At 44.5% G+C, this 27378-nt stretch overlaps 1 protein-coding gene across 2 annotated transcripts in view; it reads right to left on the bottom strand.

Moving 5' to 3' along the window:
- klhl29 (kelch like family member 29) overlaps positions 1–27378 on the bottom strand; it is a 327639-nt gene that overhangs the window by 134584 nt on the left and 165677 nt on the right. For both annotated transcript variants that reach the window (XM_084083023.1, XM_084083024.1), the window contains one exon: positions 22110–22676. In XM_084083023.1, the coding sequence (XP_083939149.1) occupies positions 22110–22676 (567 nt within the window). The remainder of the gene's footprint in view (positions 1–22109; positions 22677–27378) is intronic.

The raw sequence follows: 27378 nt of genomic DNA, 5'->3' as shown, positions 1-27378 counted from the left end.
ATTAGCGGATTATGTCATCAAATTCAAGGACGGCAAACCGAGACTGAGACCATAACCTGATCATAGAAACAAGGTGACGTACATATGTAGAACCCAGCAGGCCAGAGAGAACGGATTTCACAACCATTGCCAGTTAGGAGAGATGGAAACTGAAAGTCACTTTGTTATTTTTCTTTTGCACAAAAAAAATAAACAGATCAGAGACTCTCATCTGCCCAACAGTTATTAGGATTTCCACATTTCCCACACTATCAGAAAATGAGAAGTTGAAGATTGTGTGTGTGTGTCGGTGTGCGTGTGTGTGTGTGTGTGTGTGTGTGTGTGTGTGTGTGTGTGTGTGTGTGTGTGTGTGTGTGCGTGTGCGTGTACTGTGCGTGTGCGTATGTGTGTGCGTCTGTCTGTCTGTCTGTCTGTCTGTCTGTCTAATCTCGCAAACCACTGGACTGTGGGGCCACAGAAGTACCTCCAGATGTCCAGTCCATATACGGGCATATCGTATGCCAGTTTGCGCTGACATCTCGGCTTGGCAGAGATAATTATTTCTAAAAGTGCTTCACTCTTTGGTAGAGAAATCACACTGCTTTTTAAACCATCGTGTGCCACTTGAAGCAATATAGGTGAACCATCCTACTCTGTCCAGGGCCACAATATTAACGTTCACTTTATCCTGTTGGATGTATTCAATAGGACACATAGGACAAAGCAAAAACGTGAATAACATCAAAACAAGGGGCATATTAAGGCGGAAACAAGGCTTTGTATTATACATAGAAAATAAACAAACTATTGTAGTCTAGTACTGTAGTCTTGGTCTCTTTGTGTGTTTGAGTGTCTCTCTCTGTAGCTCTCTTTGTGTTATCCCTCTCTGTATGTCTCTCTAGATCACTCTCTTTACTGTATCTTTTATGACAAAAGACACAAATGTAACTCCATAAGCAGGGGTTCAGGTAGGAGACACAAAGAGTCTCCTTTGTGTCTCCTACCTGAACCCCTGCTCGTCATCAAATTATTGGCTTAGGAATGCGACAAAAACTAAAAGTCTCCATGGGGTGAGTAATCGATAGAAAATACGTAATTTTTTGTGGGTGAACTATCCCTTTAATCTCGCTTTACAAATTAGTTATTTATTTATTTTTTAACCACATGAACACTAGCGTCATAATAGGCAAAAAATAGCTGATGTGAGCTTGTAGATCGAATATTGTCGGCCTCGATTTTTGTTGTAGAGCGAAAAAAGGAGGGGGCCAAGTACACCCTCCTCGAGGACACTGGTCAATGACGTATATATACAGTAGGGTTTAAGTAGTTAGAGAAAAGCTTTACAAAAAAAATGAATATTCCTGAAAGTTTGACATCATAAATCTTTCCAGCGTACTCCACGGACACATGGCCGCTTTGTCCCCTGCGAGCGTGTAATCTCAGCCGAAATCACTGAGACACAGCATTTCATCCACAGCCCTGCAGTCAGCTGCTTACGAACCGAAACGCCATTTGTATCGTGCCACTTTGAGAGAGAGAGAGGACAGCGGGTACGACGGCTACCTTCGCACAATCACCATGATGATAATAATCAGCAGCAGTATAATTCGGCGCAGCGGCAAGATACGGCATTCACTAAAACCTTTATACGATAATAATAGCATAGCGCACGTTGAGGCTTGTTATCAAGACGTACTGTACTGTACCACGCCACTCAGGAGTTTTTTCTTTAAAGTCCATCAAGCTCAGAAAGTGCACCTCGTGGTCTACTCTACTCCACAAAGAGGCCTGATTGTGATTCAGGCCATTACCACGTCTGAGTCACAGAAGACTTCATACAGCATGTCCTCGACATATGAATCCTGTTGCTCGCCCTGCGGAATAAGGAGTTCTGAGTGAGAGAAAGTGGCCCATTCCTGCTAATGTTGGGGACCCGTCATTAGCATTTATAAGACGGCCTACATGCTATTATCCAGGAGAAACGTTTCTGGAGCTTTGCTCACATAAATAAATTTCATTTCATTTTCAGCCAGCAACATAAATTAGGGTAAACCACTTGAACCCTACCGTCGAAAATTCTGGGGTGAATATTCTACGAAAACGGCAGATCTAAAAGCTCACAACATGTCCCGTTGCATCGTGTTGTGAACTTGTAGTTTGGCTATTAGCGATTTGGGTGTAGAGCGAAATACAAGCAGACCTAATTTAGAGTCCCCAATGAACAAAGTATATAGGGTTTAAGTGTTATGGGATCCGACTGACTCTGGTTTAGACTCCGCTGCCGCAGTTCTGCAAAAGCCCGGTTCCCTCCCAGTTTTAATTACGCCGTCTCATCAGAGGGAAGCATCCGCTATCGACTGCTCTTTCCTGCCAGCATCGGCCCCCCGTTTACTCCTGGCTCCATAGATAATGCATTACCGCTGATTTCGTGGGCAATGAACAACATAACGCGTCGACATTTGACTCGAAGGCAATTAATCCCATCACATTAGATGGTCTCTGACACGTGCTAGGGGAAGTTCGGGCCGTCCGTGGCGTAACTTCCACTCACTTTGACACCACTTTAACTCGCAAATCAATTTGCTCCTACATAACTAGGCGTTAGTGGACACTCAGCGCTGGCTAAATGGCACTGGTCCAGACCAGGACCTCCTCTGAATACTCAATACATAATACCGCGCGGGTCGGAGTAATCACACTTCCATCGGATTTCTGTACAGTCTGTGCACGTGTTTGTGTATGTGAGAGAGAGTGCGTGTTAGTATTTGAGTGCGTTCATTCTGGGTGTGAGAGACTGTGTATTTCTGCGCGTGTACAGACGGGAATAGAGAGTGCAGGTAACAGTGTCTGCAGAAAATGCACTTCACGTCTTAAACTGGTGGATATTTTTTAACCCATTAAGACCTGAAGCCGATTCTACAAATGTCTTCTAAATCCCAACGGTATTCTGAAAAACATATGTTTCTATATCAGTGGTGCTCAAACTTTTTTCCTGTCAAGGAGCCCCAAAATGATACTGTATGTATTTGGCCGCGGACCCCCATCTAACATATTTTGTTCCAGGGACCCCCAGAAGCAAAGATTTGAGGTCAAAATGTTTGGTTGAAAACAATGCATATTCAAGGATTTGCACACATTTTCACAATTTTTCAAAAATAGCAGATCTCATAGTGCGGCACGCGGTGCCACGCTATGAGCTTGTATACAGTATCTGCTATTTTTGAATAGCCAACGTGTAAAATAATGCTTTTTAGCTCAAATCAAAATGTGATACAGATGCGTTCCAGGTTTTAATGGGTTAATTCAACAGTTTGGTTTTTTTCCTTCTTTCTTTTTGTTTTTCTCAGAATTATGCTATTGTTTTGCTGTTGCCTTTCCAAATCCCTGGAAGGTACGCTGAATGCAACACTGTTGGGTAGGGGTGTTAGGAACACCAAAATGAGATTTGCTGTCTTGGAACCAGACAAACCTGCGAGCTCATTTTCTATTAGCTTTGGCAGATACATTTGCCCCCCCCACCTACCATTTATATGGGGCGGTTTGATGTGTAGACTGACAGTCTGTGGGTCTGTCCGGCGCAATTGTACAGTAGACTAATTAGCAAATGCTTATTAGTCCGGTGATGCCAGGCTAGAGAGTTGCTACACAGGGAAACCCTCAGTGTTCATTTATCCATTGGTTAACTCAGAGAGTGTTACTAATCCTCAGAACCACTTAAACTATGTACTTAGTTGACCGGAGTCCCCCTCCCCAGGGCTCTATACTAGGTTAATTCCTTTTTTTGCTTCTACACCAAATCTCTGTCAAAATAGCTGATTTACAAGCTCACGACTCGTCACATCGCAACACGATCCGTTATCATCTGCAAATGTTCGACGCCAGAATAGGGACGCTATAGGAATTAAGTGGCTAAATTAACACTGCGGATTGTACTAGTGTGTAGTTTGCAGATCACTTGAGAAAATGCAGGCTTCCAGAGATAAAAAAAAGCGATAGGCAATGTGGTAAACCATCTCTACGACTACAGCGCATAACACTCCCTTCGCCAGTCAAATTAAATGCTTGTAAAATCTGATCCTCAAATGTTATTATATTTCACTGCAACACAGACTAAGAGGAGAGTCTTAAAAGAAAGAAAGCGCAAAAGAATGAATGAGCACACCTCTCCCTCCTGACACCAGTGGTGTAAAGTAACTAAGTTCATTTACTCATGTACTGTACTTAAGTACAATTGTGAGGTACTTTTACTTTACCGGAGTATTTCCAATTGTCTATACTTTTTACTTCTACTCCACTACATCTCAGAGGCAAATATTGTACTTTTACTCCACTACAATTATTTGAAAACTTTAGTTACTAGTTACTGTACATTGCAGATATAAATATATGACACTATAAGACATACATTAACCACTTTAGCCCTATTTTATACCTAGGCTATTTGAAAATAGCCGATCTATGCGACGCGTTGTGAGCTTGTAGATCTGCTATTTTCAAACATTTTAGTACTTTTACTTTTGGTACATTTTGACACTTTTCTACTTTTACTCAAGTAACATTTTGAATTCCGGACTTTCACTTGTAACAGAGTACTTCTACATTGCAGTATTGATACTTTTACTTAAAGTAAAACATTTGAGTACCTTTTCCACCTCTCCTCCTGACCCTCATCTATCAACCATTACCCGCCACGAGCTGGACCCTGAATCACGGCGACCCGCACCGACTCACTGGCGACCAGGGCGGAGAGATGGAAGATGTCAGCATCAATCTATCTGTGGATACATCCTCCAGTTTTTTAAGCATAAACTCCTCTCCTCCAATTCCCACATTGAATGTGTGTTTATGTCCACAAACCGAGCTAGCAACGGACCGCCACCTACTGTAAACCGTTATGCCAACGGCAGCAGAAAACATGCCGACCCTAAGGGGAGCATTATCCCTGCTAGCTCCACACGTATGCATGTGCACACACACACACACACGCAGACATGTATGTATGCACGCGCGCACACACACACACACACACACACAGACACACACAGACACACACACACACACACACACACACACACACACACACACACACACACACACACACACACACACACACACTGCAGAGGGGATGCTCTGGTTGCTGATCATTTCTACGCTTCAAAACTGTTGTGCTTCTCTGTGTGTGTGTGTGTGTGTGTGTGTGTGTGTGTGTGTGTGTGTGTGTGTGTGTGTGTGTGTGTGTGTGTGTGTGTGTGTGTGTGTGTGTGTGTGTGTGTGTGTGTGTGTGTGCGTGTGTGTGTGTGCGTGTGTGTGTGTGTGCGTGTGTGTGTGTGTGCGTGCACAGCACACGTGTGCGCGTTAACCCTTAAAAGAGACAAGGTTATGCATGGTAAATAGAGCTAAGATGCTCCCTTTATCTCCAACCCCCATTAAAAAGACAGATATGGATTTTAAATTAAATGCCGGCGCTTCGCTCAAAGATGTGAATCCAGACTCACGGTGGGGAAAAAAAAAAGTGTCTGCTCGCGCTTTGCACCAAACATGATTTAGAAAAAGTATTGTCTGCTTGCTTGCTCTTTATATGAAACATAATACAAAAAAAAACTGTTGTCTGCCCGCCCTTTATACGAAAAACATTTTTAACAGGAAAAACGATTGTCTGCTCGCTCTTTTATATGAAACATAATAAGGATGAAATGATGGTTTGATTGTTGCAGTTTAGACTGACACAGCAGGCTGTCAGAGCCCAATCAGTAATTTGGACTGGAATTTGGCTCTTCTCTCACTCACTCTCTCGCTTTTGTCTCTCTCTCTTTCACGCTATCTCTCTCTCTCTCTCTCTCTTAAATACTAATCCACTCTTCCTTTAATCTTGCCTGTCGTTTCTCCAAATCGTACAGTTCCCAGGCCATTAAACGAGTGACTTACAACACCGACATCGGCGAGGGGGGAGTGGGCGGGAAAGGGGGGGCACACAGACGGAGAGAGAGGAAGAAAGAGAGAGGAGTTAAGGTATGTAGACATTAGAGGAGAACACACGATATGAGGGAGAAAAGGAAAGGAGGGGGGGGGGTAGAAGAGAGAGGGGCTATAGGTTTGGGTGGGTGCAGTGTCGGGGAGCAGGTGGACAGAACCGAGAAGAAACCTTGAGAGAAAGACACACACACACACACACACACACACACACACACACACACACACACACACACACACACACACACACACACACACACACACACACACACACACACACACACACACACACACACACACACACACACACAGAAAGAGGCATGGGGGCTAGATATATCGTCGGGGGAAGGTGGGTGGGGGGTTGAGAAACAGACAGAGGCTGGAAGTGAAGAGGACAGGTGGAGGGAGGGTAGGAGGGGAGTATAGGTGGAGGGAAGGGTGGAGGAGGAGGAGGAGGAGACGCATAGGAGAGGAGATGAAGAGAGGGAGGCTGAGGCGAGGCGAGGCGGGCGGGCGGGCGTCTGTGATTATGCACGTGAGCAGCGGAGCCCGTCGGGCCGCGCCGGGCCTGAGCCTCTTTCCTGCTTCGTCTGAAACCCTGTGATTAATGACGCGCGCACTGAGGAGATGCACAGAGGATGATCAATCTTAATGAGCTATCCACCGTCTCTATATTAACTGCAAAGGAGAGAGAGGGGGGGTTTGGGGGGGTAGCTAACGTATGGGACTCCCGCTGCGCCTCCCCTCCTTTAAAACATGATAATGAGAGAGAGAGAGAGAGAGAGAGAGAGAGAGAGAGAGAGAGCGAGGGAGAGAGAGAAACCAGGGCGCATCTTTCCTTCCTCTTGTCTTCTGACATGCAGCTGCTGCTCTCCTCTCATCCTCCACTCCACTCCTCATCTTCTTCGTCCTCTCCTCTCTCTCTCTCCCTTCCCTCCCTCCCTCCCTTCCCTTCCCTCCCTCTGCTCCTCAGAGGCACAACAACGCTCAGATATCTCAATGGAAGCCATTGTAACAATGGGGATGCATACAGTATGGTCTTCCCCACCGCTCCACCATGAGAGTGTATCTGTCTCACTCATACAGGTACAAGCAGCAAAATGTTGTGGTGTGGCATGTTCCACAGATATCGGGCTATCACAACAGTATAACATAATTATTATCATCATCATATTAACCCATATAACCACAAACAACAAACCTTTTCATGTCAAGGACCCTCAAAATGATATGTATTTAGCCACGGACCCCCCCATCTCAAAACAATTCGTTCCAGGGACCCCCCAGAAGCAAAGATTTGAGTTACAAAAGTTCGCTTTAAAAAATATATTTTCAAAGATTTTCACACATTTTCACGATTTAGATATACAAGCTCATAGTGCGGGACTCGGTGCCGCGCTATGAGCTTGTATATCTGCTATTTTTGAATAGCCAAAGTATAAAAAATGGTTATAGCTAAAATCTAAAATGACACAGACACGTTCCCGGACTGAATGGATGAATAGTACTGGATCTAATGAAGTAAAGAAAAAAAAAGAAAAAATATAGAGTTTAATTCCTCCCTACACATATTTGTGTGTTGTCACTGCTGTTGTATCCTATAGACTCGCCTGCCAGTGAGGAGCCCCCACCGGGAGGATGTAGAGCCTTTGTCCTACTCCTCCCGCCCAACACTCCATGAACACGGGCCAATTGTGTTCGTATGGACGCTCAAACCCAAAATCTCGGCGGCGGTGGGCAGGCACTTTTACCGCCACGCCACCCGAGCGCCTAAAAACTAAATATAGAGAACTAAGCTAATTAAGTTAAAAGTACAGATAAGAACAGCAAGTCTGATAAAAAAAAAACTCTTACGGCAAGTATGGTTAAAATCTCGTTCCCAAGCCTTGGGGAATGTGCAGAATAGGAGGGGGGGATAATTAGAATCATGATTTATCATTAATGTGCAGGAAATATATATATCAATTTAACTTGTCTAGTACATTTGTGTAAATAACACATTAGCATGTTTCTAAGACGCGCATTGGATCAATTACTTGAAATCACGCTCACGTTTGCCAAGGCCACGCTAATTGGTTATAAATGCATTAATATTTATCAGCCTTATTGTGAATCTCCTATTCCATCTCACGTTCTGGGCAACTGGGGGGACGTGGTTTTTAGGGAATAACTATACGTTAGCACTGCAAAACAAAAAAACCCGGACCTGTGAATTCTATAATTTATGTTAAGCCTGGTAGCATAACAACACTGCAGCTAATCCTGACGTGGATAGCTTTGAGATAATCACCAGGCACAACAACACAAGCCTCATTCTAATTCATTTTAGCAGGCGCTTATTTCAGTATGTTGGAAGAATAACATGTTTTAAAAAAAACGTCTACGCAAGAATGCTACGAATGGCACTTGGGGTCACATGGACGGAACGTGGGTGTCTACGGCAGGGTTTCTCAAAGTGGGTGTCGTGACACCAGTCCAGGGGTGCCTCAGAATATTTTGATAATATTTGGAATTGTCCATATCACTGTTTGACCTACACCAAATCTCTTTGTCAAAAATAGCCGATCTACAAGCTCACAACGCATCGCGTTGCGAATGTTCCACCCAGAGTGGTTAAACGTCAAGTATCAAATTATTTTCAACCTGCCCTAATGGAAACTGATATTCTTTCAAGTTTTCCTCATGACATACTGTATCTTAGGCATGTATACTGTATCTTAAATATCTAAAATGTCAAGTACCGTAATATGACATACATGTAGGGTCCTATAAGTAAGTAACAATGTAATTTAGGGGTGCCGTGGATGAAAATGTTATTTACAGGAGTGCCCTGAGCCAATTTTTTTTGAGAACCCCTGGTTTACGGGGGCCTCCCAAGGGGTCACAGACAAGGTCAGAGAGAGAAGGATGAGGCTGGCCGGGCACTGCGTCAGGCACCCCGGAACTGCCGGCAAGCAAACCGACAGTGTGGGAGCAAAACCCAGGTCACAGCCAGGAAGGGGAAGAGACGCAGCACCTATACTGTAGTGTAGACACACTGCAGCGCTACAGCAGAGCTAACAACACTGCACAGCTCAAAGACCCTGATGCTATAGACAGGAGGGTGTGATGGGCAACGATTCAGGAGTCCACACTCTTGCATCATTTCACATTCACAAAAATAAGCATATACGTCCAAAGACTCTGGTCCGATATAGTGCCGCTTGTTTTTACAGTGTGGCTAGCTAGTATGAGACGCTAGCCGTCTATGAGAGAGCCTGTGTGTGTGTGTGTGTGTGAGTGTGAGTGTGAGTGTGAGTGTGTGTGAGTGTGAGTGTGAGTGTGAGTGTGTGTGTGTGTGTGTGTGTGTGTGTGTGTGTCCGAAGCTAATCTCGCAAACAACCACTGGACCGATCAGAGCCAAACTTTCCCACAGAAGTACCTCTTACTTTTCTATGCATGTGTTCATTTTAGGGCTGGGACTCGATTAAAATAATTAATCTAATTAATTAGAGGCTTTGTAATTAATTAATCGAAATTAATCGCATGTTTAATCGCATATCAATATTTGACCTGAGAAGCAATTTCTTTTCAGTTAAAACAGATTTTGGTATATGAGTGAATCAATGAGTGAATACATACGTTTAAGCAACAAAAAATAGTTCTGCACACAACCGTGTTTTTTCCATCAGAGAGTTTTTTAAATCTAAATTTCCCATCCACTGGGCCAAGCAAAGCAGTCTGATCGGCTTCTTGTCCCATTGCGTGCACTGGGGTGTGTTGGCTGTTGGTTGGTGCACTGGTATGATCGGTACGCCTGAAACTCGTCCAGTGAGAACTGGAGTCTGTGGTGCATAAACTAAGCGTGATTAAAATGCGATACATTTTTTTAATCGCGTTAATTTTCTGTAATTAAGTAATCTAAATTAATCAGTTAAAGTCCCAGCCCTAGTTCATTTTTTTTTTATATTTCACTTTAATTTTATAATGGAAGTTGATGGGGCTCTGATCAGGCTGAAACTCCACCCACATTTGGTAATTTAGTCACATGTCATAGACGACTGATGTCATAGGCTGGCTTGAAGTTCCAGATCCACATGGAGCCATGCCATTCTGATGTGGATGGATCCCGAGATCCCTGTGGTTTGATTTTACGTTTGTGACTGGGTTCGATCCCCAGCTCCAGCTACTTATGGCTTAACGCATTAAGACCGGGAACTGTGTCACTTTTTGAATTTACCTAAAAAGCATACTTTTACACTTTGGCTATTTTTGAAAAATCTTAAAAATGTGTGCAAATCTTTGAATCTGCGAACATTTTTTACTCAAATCTTTGCTTCTGGGGGTCCCTGGATCAAAATATTTTGTGATGGGGGTCGGTGGCCAAATACATATCATTTTGTGAGTCCTTGACATGAAAAAGTACATTTTTCAGAAAACTGTTGGGATTTAGAAGACATTTGTAGAATCGGCTTCAGGTCTTAATGGGTTAATGTGTCCTTGATCAAGAAATGAAACCCCTACAACATGCTCTGGTCTTGCATGGTTGCCTCCACCGCCAAGTGTGTGAATGCAACGCACATTGTAAATGCTTTGGATAAAGGACCCTATAGATTTGCAGACAATTTACCAAATACGTCGCAGAGCTTCTTTGCACCCTATCAAGTCATGGGGAAGCGAGAGAGAGAGCGGGGAGAGAAAAAAAAAGATGAAGGGAGTGAGAGAGAAAGCGACATAAAAACCCTGTCTAAGATAGGGTGCATAATTAATGTGCTTGGTGTGATTAATGGATTCAGTGTGGCTATCGCAGATTGGCCTGTGTTTTTTAATAAGTGTGTTTTAATGGCCTGTCATAAGCATGCCAGTGGTGGATGCTGGTGCCTAAATCGCTAAATGTTTGTTTACTCACTACCGCTAATACTGATTACTGCTACGCCATGAGGGCTACTGCTACAGTCAGACCGGGACATCTGTTCATTTGCCTGTCTACTTGAGATCTGACTGTCAATCTACTGCACGGAGATCCACTGTACATCTACTGACAAAATCCTAGACAAACAACATCATAGCTTTCTTCTTCTTTTTCAAATAGGATTATTCGCACAGTATGGTGTGTTTCTGCTTCAATTGAGTGGAGGACAGTGACAACATCAAACTGGTTGATCCATCAGGATCTCCCAAGCAAAACATCCCTTGATGCCAGTCAGATCCCGGATTAAAGCCAAACGCTTTTGGTTGTGTGTGTGTGTGTGTGTGTGTGTGTGTGTGTGTGTGTGTGCGTGTGCGTGTGCGTGTGTGCACGTGTGTGTACGTGTGCACGTGCACACGTGAAAATAAGTAACCCATTAGATTGGCACGTTAAGACCAAAACCAGCTCCAATCAGTGTTGCCAGATTCTGTAAGAGGAACAAGCAACCAGGTCTAGTAAAACCAGCCCAAAAGAAGCAAATATGGGCCACATGAGCACTTTAACATATACATCAGCTATTTGAAAATAGCAGATCTACAAGCTCACAACGCGTCGCGATGCGACGCGTTGTGAGCTTGTAGATCGGCTATTTTCAAATAAAATCTTGCGGGGAAATTATAATAAGCAGATCTGGCAACCCTGGCTCCAATAAGCCCTGAAAAAGCAGAGGGGAAAAGCATACACAGCCCAGAGACACGGCGCACGGCCCACTCTTGCAAACAATCATCATATCTTACCATGTTTGACGATGCATAATTACATCAGCCGGCGGGTAATATCTCAGAGAGATTGAACTCAATGAGCCAACATTCAAACTGGACAGCAGCGCCTCAGTGCCAATATTGCTTTGGTCCAGAACACAAACACATACGGATACATAAATAAAATGGCATTAATGAGGCCCGGAGTTTGCGCAAGGCAGATAAGAGCGATGGAACGGCTCACCGGGAGGGAAGGAGATGAAGCTGGGCCTGGGCCTCATCATGCAGCGCTACGACACAGATCTTAACTCAGCTGGGCATCTTAATTGCATTCAGCGGCGGGGCTCCAGAGGATTCTGGTCCCTAGATGATGACTGAAGATGACTGGAGGATGACCTTCCTGGGCGGGGCGGAGGTACCACGCTGCTTTAGGTGTGTGCGTGTGCGTGCGCGTGCGTCTGTGTACGTGCATGTGTTTGTAAGGGGCGTGTAGACTGTGTACCACTTCCTTTAGACTGTGTAGACTGTGCACCACTTCCTTTGTGTGTGTTCATGCGAAGCTTACATTCTGTGTCCCTTATTCTGTATACATCTGTTTGTGAGTGTGTGTGTGTGTGTGTGTGTGTGTGTGTGTGTGTGTGTGTGTGTGTGTGTGCGCGTGTCTACCTGTGCATGAGAAAGGTGCCGGTAAAGGCCACTGAAGCGGACAGAAGTGTTCAAATTATGTTCGACATGAAAGGGGAGGAGAAGAGAGAAGAAAAGGACACAAGACCGTGTCACGCGCTCCGTAGGGGCAGCGGGAGTCCAGAGCCCACCCTCCACCATTCTCCTTCTATCAGTTAATATTCCTGTGTGTTTCACAGTGTGTGTCACTGCCAGCATTATAGCGACAATATAGTCCTCGTTTTATGGTTTGTTTTCATCATTTCACTGCAAACCCCCTATCCCGCAGATTGAAATGAACACTGAGGAGTTTACAGTGCAATGTCGTGAAATCATTTTCAAGTACAGGTTAACTTTGACGGCCTTTTGAAAACAGTATACGTACGTGCATGTGGTGATGGTGGGGCAGAGCGGTGGGTTATTTTTAGGGAACTAATGCCGTTTTTTAGGAGTGGGTTCTGTGTTAAATGGTGCTCAATCATGCTTTCAGTGAGTGGGCCCGGTCCCTGCTGAGCTGTGCACTGGATTCAGCTGACACATATTCATCAAGACAGACATCGATTTTAATGACTCGCTCAGTGCACGCACGCATGCGTACACACACAAACACATGCACACGCACGCACGCACACGCACACGCACGCACACACATAACTCTGTAGCTCTCGCTCTCTTTCTCTCTCTCTCTGTATATATATCCCTCTTTGTATCCGTTTGAATCTCTTCTGGCACTGTATTTCACCATTTCTTATGTCAATCTCTCCCTTTGTCTTCCGCTCTGGCGCTCGCTCTCTCTCTCTCTCTCTCTCTGTCTCTCTCTCTCCATCTGTCAGTGTCCTCTCTTTTTCCACTTTCTTTTTCTCCCTATATCTGTGCCTCTTTCGATCGCTCTCTTTCTGTCAGTTATCTGTCTCTCTTTATACGCATCTTTCTCTCTCGTGTCTGTTCCTCTCTGCACATCTCCTTAATGTCCACGTCTGCCTCTCTTTCTGCCTCACAGCTTGACTGCCAGTCATTCTCCTATTTCACATCATGCTGTCACCCGTCAACATTTTGGCAGCGGGCTGCGACCACTGGCGTTACCTGAGAGAGAGAGAGGTCTTGTTCTTACGCTGATAAAAAAAAAAAAGCAACACTTGGCAAGCTTTTTAAGCTGTACCGTGCTTTTAAAAGCTGCGCAAAATACACAAAACCGGGTAAGGGGAATAGAGAGAGGGGGGGGGAGAGAGAGAGAGAGAGAGAGAGAGAGAGAGAGAGAGAGAGAGAGAGAGAGAGAGAGAGAGAGAGAGAGAGAGAGAGACTGTGTGAAGGTGAAACAAAGACATAGAGGTGGCGACGGAATTAGAAAACTACAGATCAGGGTGACTGTTTTGAAAGAAGCCAGCTACCAGACAGCCTGGGTTTTGTAATGTACACACAGTCAGGCGCTATGGAAAAGACCAGAGCAGGAGGGAGAGACAGACAGACACGGTATAGTCGGCTGAGGATCACAGCCTGGATACTTGTAGGATTACAATTTACAATTGAGGCATTTAGACGATTCTCTTATCCAGAGCCACTTCACAAAGTGCAAGATCAGAGTAAACAGCATGAACTCTAGTCAGCCAGCAGCAGCAGGGCAAGCGGTCAAGTAAATAGACTGCCAGGAAAACAATTAAGTAGTACAAAGTATCCAGGATAACAGGTACCTGTAAACAACGGACCTAGCATCTCTCTAAACAGCAAGCAAACAGATTAGAGCCCGACCGATATATCGCACGGTGGCATCGGCAATTATGCAATGCAGCCGATTTTAACCACTTTCAACCGTGGTCCATCCGCCCGCCCGCCCTCCCATTAGCCAATTTTAATATAGGATAGCAGATCTACAAGCTGTGAGTTTGTAGATTGGCTATTTTGTTGACATTTTTGAATAGGGCTGAGTGCCAGAATTATTTCTGGCTAGTTATAAGTTAAACAAGGAGTGGATGGAACTGCACGTTGCACCATTGCGGTAAAACACATGAAACACGTCAATGGCACTCAATGAGTTAACTCATTCTGTGCCACATGACGTCTAAGATGTCGCGTGGCCTGACGCCCTGAGCGCCACATGACGTCTAAAAGACGCCATGAAAAAAAAAAAAAAAAAATTGAAAAAAATGTTCAGAACCCAAGATATCATGATTTGAAAATATTCTGCTCCATTCACTCTTTGTTTAACTTCTTACTGAAAAAGGCTGTATCTCGGCTCCTAAGCACTTTTTTTTTACAATGAATTTTGGCTGTGGCACTCAGAGCCAAACTTCCATAAATAAGCTGGGCACTGAATGAGTTAAGAATCGCCTCAGGTCTTAATGGGTTAAAGAGATGTATTCTGTTTTAGAGGCCGTTTTAGAGGGGTCTCGTAGAATCGGGGAAGAAAAAAAAATCTGATCGCGGTAATCCGTTCCATAATTGCAGCCAGTTGAAAATAGCATGTTTCGCCAAAAAGGCAGTAATAGAAAAAAAAGTACACAGGAGCCGAGATACAGGATTTTAAAGTAATATGTTAACCAGGAAGTGAATGGAGCAGTAAATCTTTGGATCATGTTATCTCCTGATCCTGACGTCAAAAAATAAATACATTTTTAAGTGGTGTATTTTAAATGACGTTTTAAAACGTCTTTGGCAGGCAATGTGTTTACGTATAATTAAACTTCAATATATAAAAACAACATTTAATTACTGTATACAACAACTTTATTAACACATTTTTTAGCCATTTAAAAATGTTTTTTTTTTTTTAATCTTTCAAGATTTTTCAAAAATAGCAGATCTACAAGTTCATAGTGCGGCACTCGGTGCCGCACTATGAGCTTGTATATCGGCTATTTTTGAATAGCCAAAGAAAACATGTGTAAATCATAATGTACACACGTGTATAAGGTAACTAGCATCAGTCTGAATAGACAGCGAGTACTGATACAACAAAAATCAGGGAGATCCATGTCTGGATACTGACACGACTCAGCAGGTGATGGGCAGAGCAGCTCTGATGTGAGTCATCCCATGCTGTGTGTGAGTCATCACACAAACACACAAAGACACAGAGATATACGCCTATATACATACTGTCCTGTATGGACAAATTTAGAAAGAGAAAAAAATATATATTGTGTGTGACACACGACGCAGACTGGAGACCAATTACTCACTTTGAAGCTGATGCAAAATCTAACGCGGCGCGTGGGTTCTGTCAAAGTGTTTGGGGTTTGACGCTCTGAAGGCGACATGTAAGCACACACACGCACGCACACAAACCGGTGAGAGTACGCACAAGCCACACGTTCACTAGCACACACATAATGGGTGCGCACACACACACACACACAGTCATAAACACAGACACAAAACATTTAGAATACACACAGAACACAGAAATACGTACAAATGCACTGAACCCACTTATATACTGTACAGCATAGAAGTGCACATGCACTACACACATAGAAACACACACGCACTAAACCCGCTTACACACGCGAGCAGACATACACAGAGTGACACAGAGTGACCCAGCGTGCAAGCAGGATTACAAAAGATAGCTCTGCCAGATTCTGCTTCATGTAGGTTTCAATCACCTGAGAGCCACAACGGACACCTCCTCTACCTGGCTTGCATCTCCATCTATCACAGGGGCGGGCAACTTTGATGATGGAGAGGGCCACTATATTTCCACATTCACTCCAGAGGGCCACATTGCATATACTTTTCGGGCAGACACCTCTTATCTCCGTATTTTAACTTTTGTTGTAAATTAATGCCGTACTTCGCCATTCTATGTCACACAAAAGTAGCAAAAATAGCTGATCTACAAGCTCAAAACTTTTTGAGCTATGAGATCTGCTATTTTTGCTATTTTTTAATTGGAATCCTGATTTTTTTGTGCTATTTTTTAATTGGAATCCTGATTTTTTTTGTGCTATTTTTTAATTGAAATCCTGAAAAGTAACATGGTTATTTATTTCAAATATATTTAGTTATACTTATGTTAACTTTATGAACTTAAATACAAATAAAAAGCATTTTAATACTAGTCATTAAGCTACTAATAAGACGTAATTAAAGCAGGTCATGTTTGCATGTTTGGAATTGTAACAGCTGAAATCAATAATATATCAGTATTCCGATAATTAATCTGCGGGCCGCATTAAGTGAAGGTGGGGGCCGCATGTGGCCCCCGGGCCGCCAGTTGCCCATGTATGATCCATCACCTCCTCCTACTCTATCACACCTCATCTATCTATCATCTCCATCTCACCTCCTCCATCTACCTATCACCTCCATCTATCACCTCCCCCATCTCTCACCTCCTCTACCAATCATCTTCACCTACTGTATTACATCTACCAATCACATCCATCCACTCATCACTTCCACATATCATCTTCACCTATAGTATTAGCCCCGCCCATCCAATAGAGGGATAAAGTTCCTGCCGACCACCACCGAGAGGGGTTGGAATCCTCCGCAGTAAATCCAGCTAATTGGCCAGCTACCCCAATGAGCTCATCCCATGACTTACAACTGGACAAAGCCCCCAGGTCAAAATATTCTCAGTCTCTCTGCTCTGAAAATGCAGCAGTTTCATCCACTTTACACTAATATCTTACGTTTTAGCGGCGGATCCTGCTCTATACCTGACTTTGTCCGTGTTCACCGTCAACGCTCTGATTGGTCAGACCCGTCAACGCTCTGATTGGTCAGACCCGTCAACAAAGTGATTGGTCAAGCTTCACGTGACACATGGCTATAAACACATTATAAACACATATCGATGACAAAATGTATCAAAGGCGCCGCTACCTTCACACAGGGTGTGATTTTTTAGTATAAAGAAAATATTGCAGAGGCAATAGTTTGATTCTACTTGTCTTGTAAGGCCAGAGTAGCTTACTATGAAGAAGGCATGAGTGGGGCAGGACTACTCATATTTTCATCTGTTAATTACTGTGTGTTCTTTTAAAATTATATATTTAATTACTGCAGCCATTTTAAGGATATTTTAAATGACTCGCAGGGGGATTGCGCATTGCTTCCCTAATCTCAACATCTATCTGTGTGTGTGTGTGTGTGTGTGTGTGTGTGTGTGTGTGTGTGTGTGTGTGTGTGTGTGTGTGTGTGCGTGCGTGCGTGCGTGCGTGCGTTCACATGGTACGACGAGGGTCAGAGGGCAAATGTGTAAGAGTCTTGATGATCCCTGTAATATCTTTATGTCCACGTTTTATTGCATTTGAGCAATAGAATATCCCTGAAGGAATCATAAAGTCTAGGCCAGAAAATGAGTGTGTGAGTGCGAGTGTGCGTGTGTGCGTGAGAGAGCCTATACCTTGCTATCCCATCCATAATTTCTCCAAAAGGGCTGGACTGAAACTGACCCTAAACCAGTCGGTGCGTTCTCGTCTCTCGTCACAAACTATACAGCATTACCACCACCTCCCATAACAAGGCATCCAACATGCCGTATAAATGCAAAGCAGCACGGTTGCGACACATCTCTAACAGTACAGCTAGAGAGAGGGTGAGGCACCCACACCTCTGTTTGTGCACGTTTCAGCACCATGCTCACTCAGCGGTGATGCTAAGTCAGCAGCAAAGCAAAGCGCCCCATTGGTATGCGGTGTTAACTCCCGTGATTTAGAACAGAATGCATGACAAGTGTGAGGGCTTGTCACTTCAGGAAAAAAAAAAAAGAAGAAGAAAAAAAAAAAACCTTCTCTGCCACTGAGTTATAGAGAGGAACAGAGGTGGGAGACGGAGAGCAGTGTTGCCAGATTCTGTGAGAGGAGCAAGCAACCAGGTCTAGGAAAACCAGCCCAAAAGAAGCGCACTATGGGCCACATGAGCAATTTAACATATCGTCGGTGTCCAGCCAGGACCAGCTAACTCCATTTTCAGTTTTTTTTTTTTTTTCATAAATCAAGGCTATTGAACACCCTTTAGGTCTGTGTAAAATATCAAAACATTTGAACCAATGAAAAGTATTAAAAAGCGCCTCTGACGAAAACTCCCAACTCCATTGGATCCTCAAACTGTCCGTCAAAAACAAACAACTCCCCCCTCTCCTCTACAGCGCTGCTTTTCAACAGCATGAGTAGAGCGCGTTGCGCAGTGAACGAGGAGGAGGACCACGTAAACAAGCTCCCCGTAGTCTGTTAAAACTATGCAGTGTACCTGTTTATCAAACTTAGCACTGACGCTAATGTTATGAAAACAAGTAATTATATTTCTAAAATCTATTAAGTGTTTAATGAGGAGAGCAATGTGACAAGAAGAAAGGCGTTCATAGCATTTCTGTCGCGCTATTCTACTACCTCTTTGCAGAAGTTATTGTAATATTTAAAGTCCTGTTTATTATTGTAGGCCTATATAATAAGTGTCATGAAGCATCAGGGCATTAATTCACACGTTGTTGTGATGCATTGTGAGCTTGGAGATCCATTGTTAGCTTTTGAGAATTTGTACCCTTTTGAAACCTCTCCCTCAGCAGCGAGTGGAGCTGCTGTTGTTTGGACACCTAACTCCACTTCAGCTTGATTTCTGCTCGTCTGAAACTGCTAACTCCACTTAACTTGCGCTGGGTAAAGTGTTGATTTACCCGCGATTTGGTTAAAGTGTTGATAATATAATGACACATGCAAGTATCTGACAATATATAAAGTCACTATACCAACTTTGATGAGGCAGTATTGCTTTGTTTTAAAAATATAAGGTTTTCTTCATTTCCTGAAAAACGTATATTTTGTTTTTGCGTTTCCTGAACAATGAGCGTTTTGGAGTTAGCAGTTTCTGGCTGGACAGCAGAGATATACATCATGCTATTTGAAAATAGCGACGCGTTGTGAGCTTGTAGATCGGCTATTTTCAAATAAAATATTGCGGGGAAATTATAATAAGCAGGTCTGGCAACCCTGAGAGAGAGAGAGAGAGAGAGAGAGAGAGAGAGAGAGAGAGAGAGAGAGAGAGAGAGAGAGATGAAGACAGAATGGCAGGAGCAAGAAAGAGACAGAAACAGAGAGAGAGAGAGAAAGAGAGACAGCACAAGAGAGAGTCAATATAGCGGTGATTGTGACTGCAAGGTTAAGTGGTCTTCACGCTAGGAGAGGTCCCCATGCCACTCGACAGGGCTTGTTGAGAGGAGATGTGACAACTGCTAATTCACTGGCATGAGGCGCTGCATGCCGCTGTGCCACCTCTACCTCATATTGTCCCCGTTGACCTCGGCAAACGGTGACACGCCCGCTGACGTCTCTCTAAAGGCGGGAAAGGGGGGCGGAAAAATGCAGACAAGACGTGCATCTAAAGCGCCTCTGTTCCATGGTTTGACCTTCAGAGAGGGTCTGAACACAGGATCTCGAGTACACACTGTACTGTACGGCCCGCCGTGACGTTCTGACAACTCATAAAAGCTTATTGTCTGCAGCCGCGCTTCTGCCGTTTCTCAATTTCCAACCCTCTCCAAAGCTGCTGATAAGAATGCCAGACGGCAGCCTAGCCCTGCACATTCGTGCATAAGCAGTAAGCGCGACACACACGATATGGAAAATGCTAAAATAAAGAATAATAATAGTCATTGTGCGAGCACCGGGGCTACTGAATGCTTAACAAGGCTGTAGTTCTTTATTTCCCCTTTCTGTCAAACGCAGGTGTATAATGGCTCGGCTTAAATGCTGTTTTTTCCTCACCTTACAACAGGAGGAAATGTGTTTTTTTTTTACGGGCAATCACAGATAATGGCTCAAGGCACTCCGTCCAAGATGGCGTGGGGAGACGGCAAACTGTCATAAGGTGAAGACATGTTGGACCAACGCAGCCCCGTCTAATTAGCTTTTTCCATTTTCACCTGCCGCCGCCTTACTTCAACATATCACCGCCAGCCAGCAAGAAATAATTGCTTTTTTGCATCAGGTCTACGAAGCTCATTTGCAGGCATTTTATTGATCAAAATTAGTAAGGAGCTAAAAACAAACAAGAACTTGAGCGCACGCACGCACGCACGCACGCACGCGCACGCACACGCACACGCACACGCACACACACACACACACACACACACACACACACACACACACACACACACAATCTAAACCAAAATTAAAAGCTTCATTAAATGTGAAAATTGGTCAGGGAATTGTGAACATCTGTTCCTAGGGCCCTGCATCATAAACTCCAAGGTTAAACCAAACACCAATTTACAGCTCAGAGACTCTGAGAAACACAAGTCAACAACAAGAGGCTCCAGAAACAGCACAGTGAGAAGTGTGAGAGTCATGAACGAAAGCTGCGTCATATACAACAGCATGCATGTGTAAAAGATTAATGTCAGTTCAAATGTTACATCTAGCATTCATTAAAAATGCTAGGGGTGTGTGTGTGAGTGTGTGTGTGTGTGTGTGTGTGTGTGTGGGGGGGTGTGTGTGGGGGGGTGTGTGTCTGTATTTTAAAAATTGCTTAACCGATTAAGACCTGGGGCCGATTCTACAAAATGTCTTCTAAATCTTATGCTATGCTATGTCAGTGGTTCTCAAACGTTTTCATGTCAAGGACCCCCAAAATGTGTATGCATTTGGCAAAGATTTGAGTTACAAATGTTTGCTTGAAAAAAATATATATTCAAAGATTTGCACACATTTTCACGATTTCTCAAAAATAGCAGATCTACAAGCTCGTAGCGCGGCACTCGGTGCCGCGCTATGAGCTTGTATATCTGCTATTTTTGAATAGCCAAAGTGCAAAAGAATGCTTTTTTAGCTCAACATGACACAGATGCGTTCCAGGTCTTAATGGGTTAAAGCTACAACCACTGCTGCTGTCACTGTGTGACGGGTGAAGATGAGTTATGTATACTTGCTATGGTGTGTACTTTGTGTGCAATACAGTACACTGTGCGGGGGTACACATTTTCAGTGGCGGCCAGCTGCCGGGCCAGTCTGAAAGCACAACAGTTGTCTGTGACCTTGGTTGAAGCTTTCAACTGAATTGGCTCCGGTTGCAAACTGTATTTTAACAACCTCTTGCCAGAAGTGTTCGTGCCCCTGTTTATGAGTGCTGGCATGAGAAGGCGCTCCGGCATACAAGCCGACGTCTGTGTGTGTGTGTGTGTGTGTTTCATTCCGACATGGACCAGCCACGTGACTCGGCTTGAAGCAGAGGTCACTGGGAATCTAAAAAAAAAAAAAATAGCTCGCAGCACATCAATCTAAAACGGCTGACACCCTCTCGGTGCGTGCTACTGAGCTCTGGTTCAAAACCACCTCGCTTTTGCTTCTGGAAGAGGCTCCGTGGCTAGTGTATCAAAGGGGGTGTGTACGAGTGTAACAGGTTGAAAATGTTTTGTTTTAACCCATTAAGACCTGAGGCCGATTTTTAATAATGTCTTCTAAATCCCATCAGTTTTCTAAAAAGCTTATGTTTCTATATCAGTGGTGCTCAAACTTTTTCATGTCATGGACCCCCAAAATGATATGTATTTGGCCGCGGACCCCCATCTCAAAATGTTTTGTTCCAGGGACCCCCAGAAGCAAAGATTTGAGTTAAAAATGTTTGCTTTAAAATAATATAATATAAAAGCTTGTAGCTATGAGCTACAAGCTCATAGCTACAAGCTCGTAGTAGCTATGAGCTTGTAGATCTGCTATTTTTGAATAGCCAAAGTGTAAAGTAATGTTTTTTTTTAGCTCAAATCTAAAAATGGCACAGATGCGTCCCAGGTCTCAATGGGTTAAGTACTGTACTCTTTCTCACACTGACGGGCGAGAGCCTTTTTTTTAACGAAACTGCGTTAAAAGACGTTCCAACCAGCAATAGGCTGGCCCACCGGCCCTTACCTTTGGGATGTCCCGGATCGCTGAACTCGTACTTCCCCATGCCGACCGTCCGTAGCATCTGAAGGCCGTTGTTAGGACCATCCTGACAGGCCGTGCCCACTATGGACTGGCCCTGCGCCGCCGCCGCCGCCGCCTGGCCATTCGTGAGAGGCAACGCCGGGGGCTGAATGAGGGGGTGGTGGGGGCCGGGGTGGGGGGTCAAGTGGCCGTTCCCCATCACGCTATGAGGGTTCGGGTGAACGACGTGATTGGCCGGGGCGGTGTGGGGGGAGGGCTGTTGGGCCGAGGGGTAATGGGAATGGCCGCCGGGCATGCTCAGCACCATGGAGGGAGGCTGCTGCTGCTGCTGGCTGTGGCTGGAGGAGTGCGGCGGCAGCTGGAAGTGGGCCGTCATGAGGGGGTGGTGAGGGGGGTGCATGGGCGTCTGGACGGACGGGGTCACGCCGATGACGGGGGACTGGACCGTCACGCTGTGGCTGAAGGAGGGAGGCTGGGGGAGGCCGTAGCTGTGCGGCTGCAGGAGGCTGGGCTGGCTCACCGCCGCTACCGACGGAGCCCAAGGGGGACCTGGGGGAGAGAGGGAGAGAGAAACAGTAGAGGTAGAAGGAAGGGAGAAAATTATCAATTGCATTTCCATGTTCATCTTCAAAATAAAACGTTTATTTTTTTTTTGCTGAGAATTGGGTTTGTGGCTTATTTTTGTCTTGGTAACAGAGATTAAGATACTATGACACTGAGCCTGTGGTAGTGCTTGGAGCATCAAAATGTTGCCTTGGGTGCATTGGTTGGCAGTAGAGATAGCCGCACAAGAATGTCCTTGGGCTAGAAAGCCTAAGAAAGACACATGTCCAACTGCTGAGATCAATGCAAATGTCTTTAATTAAAAAGTGTAAAACAGTGCTCAAGAGCAAAATAAATAAATACATATGCAGGAAACATTGCAGTCCTCAACTTTCATCAGTGCTAATGATGTGCTACTTATGTTTACTATTGCGTGCAGAAACCAACTGGAACACCTGGACGCGACACTCTCCACTCTGCCGTGGCCACTCTCCGCTGGTCAACGTTTGTTTTTTTGGCCTCCAGGCTTTCACTTTCGGAACACACAGAAAAGGGGCTTCCTATGAATCTATTTGCCTCTGAGATCACAGCGGTAATAAGACTAGGAGGATTTAGTGTACCGATCCGCCGAAACAAGCATCTGTGAATCTGTGAGCCGAGAGTAAAGCACGCACTACAAACTTACAAACTATATACGGTACACGTAGGAGTCTGTGTTTACCCAGACACTCCGAGCCAACCATTTTCTCCACACCAAGGCAAGAACCAAGGCGCTAGATTATTATTGCAAGCGAGGCCCTCTAGATCACCGCCCGGGACAGAGGAGTCTCGGAGCTGATCTGATTAATCTTATAAATATGCAGCCATATTGGCCCTGGCCCCATGCCTCCTCCTTGCCACGATATCTCCCCTGCTCCCGGTCTTCCTGCAGCTCCCCTCGTGCCCCCTCTTAGTCCCCCTGCTCCAAAAATAACCTGCCATTGCTGCCAAAGGAGCCAAAGGAGCCAAAGGGCTGAATCCCTGCACACACAAAAGAGCCTGGTTCTACTTGGACCGGGCCCTGCTAATATTCTGTGTGTAGCAGAGAAAGAGTCTGTGCAAATGTGGATGAGGGGGAGGGAGGGGGGGGGGGAGAAGAGAGAGGAAACGGACAAACAGGAGAGAGAGAGCGAGACAGATTGCAGAGGTGGACGGACGAGAGGGGAAGGAGAGAGAGAGGGCGAGAGAGAGAGAAATGATGTGGAGGCCACCTCGATGCATAATTCACATCAATCCCTGAGCCAATCGGCAGCTCCGCCGGTCTTCATTTTTCCCGCTGTTTGCAGCTCCCTCTGCTACCAAGGGATCAATCTGAGAAACTAGGGTTGATGGAATTGGAATAACTCATACTGTTTGATTAGGTCCAATACGACTGCATATTTATAACGTTGTTAATCAGATCAGCAGATAGATCAGTTGAGGCCTTAATGAGGGGGACCTCTTTGCTGGGGGCTCCGATTACGGCCTGTCACACATCTCTCTTCTTCTTTGTTTACAGTGGTGATGTGAAACTAGTCTTTTTCACTTGGATATGTGATTAAATACACAAAGACTCTCATTAGCAGGGCACAACATGCTCTCGGATTCACACAGGTCTCAATGCTCGTGAGTGGCTTTAAAAATTAATTGCATTAACTCTTTAAGACAGGGAACGCATCAGTGTGTCATTTTTAGATTTCGTTGGGCTATTCAAAAATAGCAAATATACAAGCTCATAGCGCGGCACAGAGTGCCGTGCTATGAGCTTGTATATCTGCTATTTTTGAAAAATCATGAAAAGTTGTGCAAATATTTGATTTTTTTTCTTTTTTTTTGTGGACATTTGTAACTCAAATCTTTGCTTCTGGGGGTTCCTGGAATTAAATATTTTACAAATGTTCGCTTAAAAATATATATAATCCCAGATTTTGCCACGAATTTTCACAATAAAAAAAAATTAGCAGATCTACGAGTGCCGCGCTATGAGCTTGTATATCTGCTATTTTTGAATAGCCAAAGAAATCTAAAAATGACACACAGATGCGTTCCCAGTCTTAATGGGTTAACTTTATGTGGATTCTGCCCCCTGATTGCTCTCTTGTACTCTATAATTAAAATGTGAAAAGGGTATTAGCTGTTTTCAAAAGTGCCCCTCACTTTAAAAAAAATCCATTAAAGAATTTCCATTAATTGCTCAGTCAACCGCTCATGACATTCTTATTTATTTTCAAGTTATTTAAAAAGAACAAAAATGTCAATTGCCAACACTTTAAACTTTTCAAAGAGAAATGAGAAACTTCCTGTATACGAAACGGCTGGAAACCCGTTGATTAATTCTGGCATAGACGATAGAAAACTCTCTGTCACTGTGGCTCGGTGGAGTGTGGAGAAGGAGCTGGCTCAGTTTACAAATGTCAGTCACAGATTCGGAATGGCGCACGCGTGCCAATCAATATGCAGCGCCATGCTTCGATTTAGACAGTGTCATATGCGACTGTGTGCACAGGTCAGTGACATCTCACTTTCCCCCTCACACTTCCCACGAAGACAGGGGGGGGGGGGTTTCGGGTGGGTGGTGGGGGGACGGGTGCAAGTGTGGAGGGGGCGAAGGGACGGAGAGTGCAAGGGGCGAAGGGATAGAGAGAGCAAGGGGTGAGACAAGCGAGTGAAGCCTTGTTCTGCTCAGACACAATACTAAGAGCCTGAGAACTTCATGGCCCATTCATCCTGCGTCCTCCGCCCCCCCCCGCCTCACACAGCAGGGTCCCACGGCCACGCACCAGGGGACACACAGCAGACGTCTGCCAGGAGCCCTCCACCTCGGGTGGCTGAGCACCGCACACAATGGCACAGCTCCCTGTTCTCTCTCTCTCTCTCTCTCTCTCTCCGTCACAGCAGCGCTCCCCCACCACCGCAGGCATTGCGGGGCTGGTTTCGGCTGAAGAAACCGCTCTGCCGCTACAGTACGTGAACTAAACTGAACTGATCAGCCTGTTTAATAATTAATCCGTGCTATAATTAAATCTTTATTGAAAGTGTGCAAGTTACACCGAGGAGGTAATTAGCCCCGATTAAACCACCCCGAGCTCTAGAAGGGAGTGTGTGCTAGCCTAGCATAGCCCGGGTCGCCTGGACAGGTTTTCCTGTGTGACTGACTGTTACATGTCATGTATTTATGGCACTGTGGTGTTCGGTTTGTTGTCTTTCCTTGCCGTCTTGATTGCTGCCCTCGAACACGGGTCCAGTCCTGATTGGCCCATTCATCCAAAGAGTCTTGCTCAATCACACGCCGCCTCATCGCCTTCCCTGATTGGTCCATGCATCCAATCTATTATTCTGCCTCATCACCTTCCCTGATTGGCCCATGCATCCGTGCGTCTTGCCCAATCATATTCTGCCTCATCACCTTCGCTTGATTGGCCCATGCACGTACTGTATGTACGTATGTGCCCAATCATATTCTGCCTCATCAACCTTCCCTGATTGGTTCCTGCATCTAGGAATCATGCCAAATTATACTCTGCCTCATCACCTTCCCTGATTGGACCATGCATCAACTGATCATATTCTGCATATTCATCACCTCCCCTGAGTCATGTCAGCCAATCCTTGGCAGCCACCTCCTGCTTAAAAGCCCTGTCTACCTGCAGTCCCCCATTCATTGTTGAACTGACTCATGGTTAGGTTACACAGTAAAGGTCCTCTGTGTTCATTTACCAATTTGAAACTCTGAGAGTGTACAAATGTAACCAAATAGACGCATGAGGTTCTCTCAGAGTTAAAGGTAGGGTAAGTGATTTTTTTAAAACATTTTTGTTAAAAAGGTTAAAGTACTATATTCTGATAGTAATCATTGCTACAGAGCGTTTGTTCGGTCACAGGGGTCTCTCCAGCTCTTTAGTAAACAGAATATAGTACATTTTCAGGTAGGTGACAAAATTTAAGCCAATCAGGGGAGAGCACTGAAAATGCATTTTCTGTTTAATAAAGAGCTGGAGAGACATGGGAGACTCCTTTTACTGAACAAACACTCTATAGCAGGGATACTCAAGTAGCTAAACCAGTGGGCCACTTTAAAAAAATGTCGCGCGCGTGCATGTGCCGGCGATGCGCGCGCGCGTTTTTTTTTTTTTCGGTTATTTGGTGAAAAATGTTCGGTTATTATTTGGCGGATTAGGGTACTTTATTTTCGTTTTTTTGTTACTTTATTTCGGGGTTAGGGTTAGGGTTAGGGTTAGGTTAGGGTTATGTTATTTCATTCTTATTTTAACCTGATTTTACCAATTTATTATAAAAGTAAATTAAATGAATTACAATATTTTGAAAAAAGCAGATCTACAGGCTCACAATGCCTCATCACTTGTGAGCTTGTCGGCTATTTTCAAAGTTTAAATAGGGCTGAAGCGGTTTATGTATGTTTTGTCATAATAATTAAAATCTACAAAGTAACTAAAGTAAGTTTTCAAATAATTTTAGTGGATAAAAGTATAATATTTGCCTCTGAGATGCATTGGAATAGAAGTAAAAATATTGCAAATTGGAAATATTCCAGTCAAGTAAAAATACCTTAAAATTATACTCAAGTACAGTACTTGAGTAGTTACTTTCCACCACTTCAGACTCAGAATTAGATTAATTACTCACCTTCTGCAAAGATGACGAAAGAGCCCCACATTGTCTTGGTTTCAGA

The sequence above is a fragment of the Gymnoscopelus microlampas genome, assembly GCF_963454915.1.
Source record: "Gymnoscopelus microlampas genome assembly, chromosome: 16".
NCBI classification, from domain to species: Eukaryota; Metazoa; Chordata; class Actinopteri; order Myctophiformes; family Myctophidae; genus Gymnoscopelus; species Gymnoscopelus microlampas.
This window is presented reverse-complemented; position numbering and strand designations above follow the sequence as displayed.